We start from the raw sequence: 11,667 nt of genomic DNA on the forward strand, positions 1-11,667 counted from the left end.
CAGTTGAGCATGAAAGAAATTCGAATAGGTTGCTTCTAGTTTTGAATTTGCATGTCGATCGCGATCGATCTTGATCCCCTTTATCTCTTATCAACTCGGACAGCACTCTTTTTGACGGATTTAAGGCTTAATGATATGATCAGCCATTGTACTGTATTTCTACTTCGAACGTCTTCACTTTTTCATGTCTATCGTTTCTACTTTTGAAAATCACGCGAAGTCTACGATAGATAGATATTAGATACTCGCCCATCGAGTTAATTCTGATCATTCAGTTTTCTGAGCCTAACATAAAATAAGTTTCTCTTGATAATACAATTCAACGTCGATAATAAAATGTTCGTGCATTATAAATCACGATTGTAACAGTGGTACTAATTATTTCCGTTTTTACAAATAGATTTTTCTACGATAATATTTCTAAAATTATATTTATAAATCTTCTTGTGCGTATATTTTTTTTAAATATAAAAGGACCAAAGTGTTCTCCGATTTTAATTCCATTAGGATATTTAATAATATCTATATGGTTTTTTTCTTTATTGAATTATATGGACATTGCAAATCGCTCGAAAATATGAAGTTCGTGGTCTGTGCGAGTCGAGAGAATTAAGAGAGATTTCGAGTTTGTTAAATAGAAAACTGAGAGAAATAGATTCTTTTTTCATATTGTCAGTATTAAAATATTTTTAATTCCAGCGAGATTTGTTCCTTACTTGTATTTATGTAATTGTCTCACGTAATAATGGTTGATAATTTTATTTATTATGAAAAAATCTATAGTATTCTATTTATTTGTAATAGTGTTCTATTATTATTTATTGTTTGCGCTATTAAACATACTCGTAATCTATTTTCCCTGTCGCTATTTTAACTCTCGAGTCATCTACATGTACACGACAATTGTTGTTTAAGCTGCAGTTTGTACTACGTGGAAGACGGATATCCGTGAGAGTGTCCAAGCGCCTTGAATTATACGAGCACCAAACATTCAGGTTACACACAGTTAGAGTACTCGGTTCGATCGATTTAGCGGATCAGAATTTACGCTTAGTGCTCTAATCATTCTCCTGACATTCGTTTCAGTCTTTTGGAAAAGGGAGTCCGATTCTTCTCGAACTCTCGCTCGTCTACTCAGAATGAATACAAAAGTTTATCGAACGAAGAAGATTCATTGTTCCCGTATTGGATCGAAGATCTATGCCGAATGCTTCGACCAGATTGTTCTAAGAAGAATCTAGTCTTTTCTACTTCTAACGAATGAACATTTTGTCGCCTACAGAATCATGTATTCAGATATTTGAGCGAACGTTAATTCAAATATTTAATAAAAATAATGATTAATTATGTTCCTCCGTATCTCTATATTAAATCGTTTTGGTCGTCTGATGAATTGAGAAAATCGTCATTTAAATATCTACAAGAGAAAAATTTCGAATGTACATATTATAGAATGTACAGATTTCAGATTCAATATTTATGAGTGAACTCTATTTTAAAAAAGTTTTAGCTACACAGTTGGAGAAAATTTATGTTAAGTTTACACATTTTTCACACGTGTCTTAAATGGTCCATTCAAATTTTTGTGTTATTTTAACAAGACGAATATAGAAAATGTTATATAGATGTTATATAGAAAACATATAACATGAATATTATAATTAAAAATATTATATTTAAAAAATAACACAAAAAATTTAATACTGACACAATTTGGAAGCAAATTGTGGAAGCATATTTTTGTCGGTAAAATTATTATCTTAGAATTTACTTGTATTTAAAAATATTAATTATGTTTATAATATTTATTTACTCATAAATTTACTCATAAATTATTATTTTGAAATTAAAAAATTTTGAACATTAATTTAATACAAAATATTTAAATAATGTATTACTTTAAATCAACACTCGAATATGTTTAAAAATTAACACAAAAATTTTATTACTTTACAAGAATTACAGTTTCAATATAAATACAAAATGATTTTACTGTGTAACTAGTCAGATCGTCTGATTGTGAGAAGTGCAATTGATTTTGTTTCATTTCTCGAGATATTCTTTCATATAAATGCTTTCCTTATCTTCTATCAATTCGAATGATATTGCGGAATTGATACGAGATACGAATGGAATCATTTATTCACTGCTATCACTTTCTCTTTTATCGAATGAAATTCTTATCTTATACAATGATTCTTGTTCTGTTATTTCTGTAGGATTATCGATTAGGGCAAAGACTGCGATGATGGCGATAGACATCAATGTAATGTCTCTTTATCGCGTAAATACTGCGATTCTGCTGTTAAGCTCATTTGTGTGGTTTGCAAATCTTCTCTTTTCGTGTCGGTTTCTTAGCGCGGTGAAGTTAGGGGCTATTTTACAAATATATCAATAGGATAAGGAAATTATTTACGTCGAAATCTCCAAAAAATGATCGAATAGGTAACAAGGAGACCGTACATAATATCGTGCTTTGATAAATCGGTTTATCAGCAATTCACACACGGATTTCACAATTAATACGCATTTTTGGAGTTTATTAAAATTATTCTTTCGACACGAATCATACTGATAATTTTCGGCGAATCCATTTTAGAATGGTTTCTTTTTAGAAAGTAATATTAGACCAGTAAACTCTAACATACTGGAAAGCTTACAAGGGGAGAGAGATTCTGCTCAACATGAGCGAGTCAAGAGAGATAGTTCCATACGAGGACTATTTTCTCACTCTTACATGTGTTATTTGTGCCATGGAACGTAGGAGCAAGTATAGAATGTAATCCCAGATGTTAAATCTAAAGAGACAGATTTTTAGTACACTATCAATTTTTGTTGAAAGCAACAATATTCACACAGAGTTTCTAATATCTAATAATTGACGGCCAAACCGCCGTCAAAAATAGAACAAAGCCTGCTGACAACCCATGCTTTGTCAACAAATTGAGATAGCAGAAACCGAACAAGATTTACAGCTTTTGTCTAATTTCTGTTGTCAATCTGCCATCAGATTACCGTGCGCAGATGTTGCTTGGTTTCTGGCATAGCATGTCAGCAAATTTTTGTCAATAAATCCTGAGCTCAATGCGGACACAGACAGCTGTGGATTTACAGTAAAAATCTAAATTTGTTGCCAATCTGTCAATCAGCAAACTGTTAGCATTTCATTATTTGGGATGTCAGATAAATAAAGAGCATAATCCCTAACTCGATTGTTTTGATGATTTCTAGTACGTTACAGTTCTAGCGTATTATAAACTTACATAATAGCGTTGTGTAAACTGTATGGAATCGCCAATATTATACCGACGAAATAAATTCGTACAAGGCTAACTAGAACACTGACCGTCGATAAATGACGAAGTAACTTACTACTGTTTATTAGCCTTATTATGAGTATCTGTCTGTCAACGTCTTTTTCTTTAATTGTGATCATGTAATATCGAGAATACTCGAATCTATATAATGTTAGTATTATATATCGTTAACTTTCCGAAATATACCCTGAAATCGATACAGATTATGTGCGTATGAATTGTCATGTAGGTATGTTAATGTATCAATCATGTTCGGATTAGAAAAGTTCTGTCCGTTTAAAGTTACCAATTTCTACTTCTTATTACGTTGCCCAACGGATTTTTCTCCTTTAAAACCATTTTTATGACTCGATGTTTTTTTCGATCAAATGAAATACGCCGGATCGTTCTCTGCAATGGCATCAAGCCTCGATAGTTGACTTTTGGGCCGCTGCGGAATCCCACCGGTCTTCCATATGACCTCACGGGACCCCTTGCGTCACATATAGGTGGGTTTCACCTTATAGGCCCGCTTCCACACTTCGCACAGGCATACAGTGCTGTGGAACCTGTAGAAGATCGCCAACGGCATCGAGACATGAGTGATAATCGTCCACGCCCACAGGCCATAAAAGTGCAACTGCACCGGATGTGACTCCGCCCGTGACTTCTCCAGTGTGTTAATCGCCCACATAGCCAGATTCGTCACCAATAGAAACGTTACGATTTCTCTGCCTGGTTTCCTGCGTATCTGCTCGGCGGTGGCGACCGTGCGCCTCGACGAGTCTAGAATAAAAATGGTCTGGCAGGTAGTCTGGACGACGCTGGCCAGAGCGGTGACTAGCACTAGGACCGTGTGTTTTTGCAGAGTGAAGTGGCCGCCGATGATGGTGAAGGTAGAGTAAATGAACATGCCGGTCTGAGCGGCCACCAGGAGGATGTTATCGAGCTCCAGATTTCTGCCGCCATCGTAGCGCAATTTACGCATCTGGAACATGCCGATCATTGTCGCCAGAGTCGACATTCCGTAGAGCGTCAATTCGCAGACGTTCACTTCGGTTACGGCGAGGCCGACCAGTTCGGGCCGTGAAATGAGAACGAAGAAGAGGATGAGGGAGATTATGGTCAGCACTAGAATCAAAATGCCCACGAAGAGGCCCTTGTGTGCGCGGGCGCAATCCACGCTATAATGATGAGGCGATTTTCTGCGAATAATTGAAAGTTTTTTCATTTAAAATTCATGAATTCGTGACGTACATAAGTTTTAGTGCCATTTGTTATGCGTTTCATTGCGTTAGAATATTATTCACAATCGACTCTCCGATAAGCTGCGCGCACCAGCGGAATTAGTTCGTGAACTGGGTTGTTATTCGCGTACTTGTGTATGTAAGTATGTATTATTGCTACAGCTGTAGGCGTATATTATTACTATAGCGTAGGCGAATGTATTGTTACTATACCTATAGGCATGTGTGTGATGACGCGAGCCCGGCGGTGTTGCAGGCTTCGTGAAGCCAACTTTCGATATGTTTTTCCACATTACATATAAAATAGCCGCGCAGATCAAGCTGTATTCTATCGTGCACGGAAAAAGGAAAGGACTGGCGTCTTGTACCAACGATCCCATTATATTCGTCCTTCTACATTCGAACATGTGATGAGGTCCTTTGAGACCGCGCGGTAATCGTATGTGTTCTCCGTGATGAGAATGCATGTGACCACCGAGATGAAGTCCTTTCGAACCTGAAAATTCGAAAGTTAGATAGGTCGTAGAATTATAATGGAAGATTATATTCGATCGCATTTACCTAGTCTGTGAGAAATTCTGAGGGAGTTGTTCTCCGGATTGTAAAATGTGAGGATCTCGTGTTTTGTTTCTTGCACGAGAACGTTCAGCCAAACTGATAGATTCGTGCCGATCATATGCATTAGTCCGAAACGTGCAACAACGCGATGACGATAAACCTTCATCTGCTGGAATATAAGGTAACGTTTTACTATAAAAATAAAATTTATAATTTGCTCTCTCTATTTACATATTTATATCAATTTTTAAATATATACATATATATATATTTTTTAATACATAATATAAATATATATATTTTTATACTGTGTTATATAGATGCATATATGGTTGATTTTAATGACAGAGGAGAAAAGAAGTTGCAAGTTACCTGCAAGTATATATCCTTTTCATCAGCAATTTTTTAAATAGAAATTTTTTGTGTTAATGCTTTTAAATGTTACATAAATAAGAGTTATAAGTCGATAAGAATGTCGTTAATATTAAAAGTAAAAAGAATAATACTTTATAACGATGGGGCACTAGAGCGTTTAAATAGTCACGGTCTACTGTTGCTCTCAGGGTTGTTCACCCCTCTGTTTCATTAACCCCGTAACCGACGAGCTTGTGTTAGCTCGGTACTTCCGTCAGTGGATTTCCCATCGAGTTTTCCAATATAACATGTGCAGCGATTCTCAAGAAATGCAGTAATTTTTTATATACTATCCAATAATAAACAAGCTAAAGTTATTTGTCGCATTTTGACGTCAACTTGTTTGCTGGATATATACATATATAATAATTTTCTTATAAACTTTATTGTTATTAATATTTACTATTATACTTTTTAAATTATTTTCAAATGGATTTTGCTTCAATACGGTTTTAATTCAAAATTTAATTGTAAAAATACGTAATATTGAAAATTGATAAATTGCAATATAAAGTGACCCTCGATATTCTCGCCCAGAAAAATTAAACTAGAAATCGATCAAGAGTTTGTCATTAAAAGAAAGGTCGCGAGTCATGAGAATGGTTTACATAGATATCAGTGCCTACTCACCTCATTGTTTAGGAATATGAAGTACATTTGGATGAAGATGAAGGCCATTCTCGTGGCAGGTGTGAGGGCCAGCATGATGTTGTGACATTTGGTGTTTTGTTCCAACTCAAAGTACTGACCGAATTCCAACCCGGAGTAGATCATTGAGCCGATGCCGAACGCCACGGCACCCATTCGTAGATAGAAGCTACCATAGTGCTGGACCGGACGTACCGGATTCACGTGCGGGCATCCGCTCTCAGGCGCGTCACTGTCGCCGCCGGCGCCGCTCGACGATCTCGATGAGTCCAGATCACACACGTCTTTCTGCTTCTCTGTTCCGCGAATTTACGATTTATGGAGAACCGGTTAATTGCAATCGGTTGTTACGCAGCAACAATCGTCGTCATTTCATTTGAGATCGGCATCGCCTTCGATGATCGCTCTCATTTTGACGATCGCTACTGACCGAGAGAGGAATTTTGACGAGAATCAAATGAAGCGAGGTCATCATGATGATATACATAATGTTGCGTAACTGTGCGCGTGAATGTGGATTGATCGGTTTGTAAGGCTGCGATTGTCAAAGCAATGGTCTGATTGTTGCAAGCTTTACCTACTTCTGCATGGAAAAGGCCAGTTTTGTTAAAGTACTTAAAAAGCTTTAGCTTGATACAAACTTGAAAATAATTTTGTTGAACCATAAAAATAATTATATATAGGACACTTAATAGATAAATGAAAAGTAAAAGATTAAAGTTACTACTAATCATTAAAGTCTACTAATCATTGGTGGAAACGAGTATTAATGAGCTAATTACGAAATTATTTTTAGATCTGTATTTAGCTAAACTTTTAGATACTTCAGCAAAATCATTCTTTTTGTATACGCGTGAATTCAAAGAATACTTGCTCGTAACAGTCGAATCGATATTTTCTATGAGTCGGAAATATTTATTACGATAGATAAGATACGAGAATCGACCGGATGCTAAATTTTTTACGTGTTTTTGGACTCACTTGATTTCGTCTTGCTGTCCCCGAACAACATGGCGTACATGTATACGAGGAAGATCATGCTGCCGAAGTAGAGGTAGAGGTAGAAAGCCTCGTAGAAAGACGGCGGTATGTACGTGGATATTACTTCCGCCATGGGAAAGGCGATCCCCATCACAACCAGAAGTTTCCCGTACAGCGCGCTCAAAGTGGTCGCCAGGGCGTCGCTGCATCAGAAACGGAAATTGAAGCTGAACGAAACGCGGAATCACGTCGCGCGCGGAGGATTAAATCCTCGCTCGAGGAAATAGATCCATCTCCGGCTATACTTTGAGAAAACATACTATTCCTCTTCAGTTGCCAGCTTTACTTGCCATCTATCAAACGGATCTCTATTCAAAATGTACTGACAAGGTGTTTTATAAATCTGCTAGTTTATAAATCCATGTACACGACCTTTATCGGCGAAAAGAAATTAAAATCAACGAACCGCGTCGAGTGGATTTAATAATGTTATTTACATATGTATATAGTGAATCCAGATGTATCTCATTTATTGTCGCTACAATTTAGTTTTATTACTTTCGATCGAGATTTAAAATAATCACTATTATGATTTTTTTTCACGGCATGAAATCTGCCCGTGTTTAAGATTCTTTTTCTCGGCCCTGACCCAGATAAAAACATCTTTTCTCGAAGGAATCATTGAAAACGGGAGATTGAGGACAGTCGCGTGAATGATGGATCGTTAGCTCGATGTCTATCATCGTGTAACGTTACAGCGGAGGTACCATTGGCCGCAAATACATCCACCCCCGTAAGAATTGGCTCAATTACGAGTAATCGCGTGGTCGCCTGTACGCGTGTGTTTGATTCATAAAGTGCCGGTAATTGCGGTGCAGACGTCGGTCAGGATAACCTGGAGGATCACGTGAAATTTCCGTGGCGACCAGTATTTCCCCTTCGCGTACATCGAAGAGCAAATTAAATTTGCGAATCCTGGCGAAATGCATGGTTGAAGGACTAAATCAGATTATGAGAAAAGTTGAAAGATTCATTTTAACTTCACGAATCCTATCGCGGGGTTTTATTATGCGGAACGTATCAATAGTAGTCATTTCACCGAATCAATAATTCTGTAAATAAGTAACGGTGCAAGTGCAGCTTAAAATTGTTCTGTCTTCTGTTGTAGAATCGAATATGTTAGTAAATAATACTATAATCCGCACACATAATTAATAAACTGTAAATTTCTGGTTTTAATGATCCAATTAATATTAATGATATTATCTAAGCGTCGTTGCTACATACGAAATTATTGCACGCGCATGCTGCTTATTATTATACATATGAGATTATTATATGCATCGTTGTATAAATATTTATATTTTAGCGATATGAAAATGGTTAAAGAAACATTAATAATGCGCGTATAATGCTGGAAATTAACTTTCATTAGACACACAACGTTGGGAAAAGGCTCGGATTGATCGGGAGAAAGGTTTGATCTGCTACTCACCAGCCAAGGTTCTTCCACTTCCGCTCGTCGGTGACCTCGAGGAAGGTCGACGCCGGATAGCAGACCGCCGGAATCGGTTGCGAAGAGCATGGTAGGGCCAACGCAAACTGGGGTGGCCGGTGAACGCGAGAAGGTGAGCTGCTGCTGTGTCTAGACAGCGTTTCCGGCGAGACGATTACCGCGGATGGTGAGGCTGGTGACGGTAGCGCGACCGGCAGTCCTGGCCAACTGTATAGAACGTGTCTGTTAACATCTCATATCTATTAGTATCCCGTTATTATTTTCTCTGTTCAGCTTTAATTATATGAAATTATGATGTCCCTTAAGATTCGCATCACGTATTCCTTCATTGAAAAGAATATATTTTATGCTAAATGATTTTGACGTCTACAAAGCGAGGATAGAATAAACATTTTTCTATCATGAGATTCCTTTAGATTTTTAATTCATTTTGTGAATTATCTTATCCGTCTAATCTTTGCATAGTCACTTAAAAAAGAAAAAGAACATGTAAACAAAAGCAGTAACTGTTAAACTGAGTTTAGAAAGATTAATAATTATATTTAATTATATAATTACAGAATACAAATATATGTTTTACATAGATAAATTAAGGGTAATAATGTAACAAGTATATTTTAATGCTTAAATAAAATAAAGTGCTTAGATAAAATTCACTTTCAAGTGTGACATTTACATGCATGTGCGAAACGTCTCTACCTTTTTTATACATTTTGCATAATGGAAAAAATGCGAGCATAATGGAAAAAACGTCTCGACCACGTCTTACCGACTTCCATTAGCGATTTTAATTAATTAATTGTACGTTCAATGTAGGGTCCATATAAGTACATCTCAATTATTTTTTTAATAATAGAGGCTTTATTCTTGCGACAGCTACAACATCGAATGCATTTATTTTAACTTCAATTACATATTCACGTAATCTTATAATCATATTTTAATCTTTTTTTAATTAGTCGCATCGGTTAATTAACTCATATTCGCTATTGCCAAGTGTATTACAATTTTAACAAAGGCATTAATATAAAAAAGAAATATATCTATACATATATAGAGTACAAAAGATAGAGATATACAAGTGCATATGCACTTTGTGATTTTTATATAAACCCACGCGCGCCCGCCTGATTTAAGGTCAACGCGGTGCCATAATGTTTGACACATTACATTGACACTGGCTGCAGGAAGAGACCGACTAGTGCTGATGGCTTTGTGAGTATCATTAGATGACATAGCGTTGACTTTCTAACACGAGTCATTTATCTAATAATAGTAGCCGATCTATTTAATCTGATATATGATAAAACGAGTTTTTTACACGCGCGTGCATTTTCTAGTTCACGAATATATAAAAATTTGTGTAAATGATTAAGAATTCGTTCGAAGTAACGTTCAGTATATTCATCGAGTTATCGTAAAAGGAATATTTAGCAAAAAACTTTATTTTACGAAGATCCGTATTAATAAAATTTAATGATAATAATATTAAGAAAATTTAATAATAAAGAAATTATACCACAAATATTTTAGCCAATTGTTGATATTATCAGTGCAAAAATATTATTTTTGTTTCATTTTTTTACATTCTGTGCTATTCTGATTCAGTTATAAATTTCATCACATTTTAATCAAACTTTAAAAAAGGTCTGTGTAGATCAAGATTACAGAAATTACGCGCTTTAATTTTTCCGATATTTTACAGGATTCAGCGTTGTTCCGCATATTTTAGAAAATAAACGATTCAATGTATCGTTGACCCCGATGTTGGAAAGAGTAAAGAAAGAACCCCGGTCCTTTTACGAGGTATACGCAGAACAGCGTAAAAATATTTCGCAGCAATGTGGCTTTAGCATGATACAACAACAGCGATAGGAGGACAGAAGCTCGTCTCGTACCTCCGAGCTTTTTGAAATAATCACGTAGCGTTTGTGAAGCGTTGGAGCGAGAAAGGGTGTCGTTGGCCGAGGGAAAAAACGGATAGGACGAGAGGGAACTGAGAGGGTTGATTCAGTGGTCGAGTGCCATCCCTCGTTGCGAAGGGCTTGAGAAGCCGGCGCATCGCCCATCCTTTGGTGGAGATCTCTCTTGCCCTTATGCTACCTTCTATCTATCGACGTCCCTCAGCATCTTCTCCCCTTTTTTTTTCGTAACTTTTCCCGGATTTATTACATCATTAAAATTCTTTTCAGCGGACTTTGACACGACGCTGACCTGGTTCCTTTACAATTTTAATTTATTTAGAGAAGACAGTAAAGTTTGGTCCACGTAAATTGATCAATGTTCTATGCGGCAAAATGTCATTTACTTTTATTAAATTTACGTTTAATTCAACTAATTGTTTTTGTTTCTAGTCTAAAGTTAAAAATGGAGAAGAATAAAAAAACAATTGTAATAGCAAATTGCTAATCCCATTACATTTCTTTATATATAAAAATTCTTTAAAATCTTTATTATTAAAGATTCGTATTTCCACATTTTTTAATCTAAATATCTTTCGAATATTCACGAAGGCAAATTGCAATTTTTCACACGTTGTCGCATGCATGATCTATCGTCTCTCGGCATGATTTTCCAAGAAATTTTTCACATTCTGTGAAATCGTCGCTGGCATTTCATTTCAATTCGTTTGCCACGCAGCCATTGTCAAAGTACATCTCTTATTCAGAACTCAGGGACTCTTCGCGTCCCTTTGAAGTTTGTGCTTGGAAAATTCCAACTCGGCCTCTCTCTTTTTCATCACTTTCCGCATATTATAATGGGAATTACACTTCTGAGATTTCTGTCAGTGGAAAACATCGATTCTATCGCTTATCATTTCATTCTCATTCCGACATCTTTCATGTATTATTTAACTTTCTTTCCGTTTTTCTCACTGTGCGCTTAGAAAAAAAGATATATAATAACAACTATAAAGGTGACAACCATAAGTTGTATGTGTAAAAGTATTGTGTATGTATGTATATGTGTATATATATATATATATATATATATATATATATATATA

The 11,667-nt window shown here is 36.0% G+C and overlaps 1 protein-coding gene across 1 annotated transcript in view; it reads right to left on the reverse strand.

Annotated features, from left to right (window-relative positions):
- Positions 1–3,795: 3,795 nt before the first annotated feature.
- LOC105617954 (otopetrin-2) overlaps positions 3,796–11,667 on the reverse strand; it is a 13,884-nt gene continuing 6,012 nt past the window's right edge. The window contains exons 3-9 of the mRNA XM_012199489.1: positions 8,640–8,882; positions 7,145–7,347; positions 6,146–6,459; positions 5,474–5,488; positions 5,105–5,267; positions 4,757–5,039; positions 3,796–4,501 (exon numbers count right to left, since the gene is read on the reverse strand). Of these exons, the coding sequence (XP_012054879.1) occupies positions 3,796–4,501; positions 4,757–5,039; positions 5,105–5,267; positions 5,474–5,488; positions 6,146–6,459; positions 7,145–7,347; positions 8,640–8,882 (1,927 nt within the window). The remainder of the gene's footprint in view (positions 4,502–4,756; positions 5,040–5,104; positions 5,268–5,473; positions 5,489–6,145; positions 6,460–7,144; positions 7,348–8,639; positions 8,883–11,667) is intronic.

Source organism: Atta cephalotes (genome assembly GCF_000143395.1).
Source record: "Atta cephalotes unplaced genomic scaffold scaffold00015, whole genome shotgun sequence".
NCBI lineage: Eukaryota > Metazoa > Arthropoda > Insecta > Hymenoptera > Formicidae > Atta > Atta cephalotes.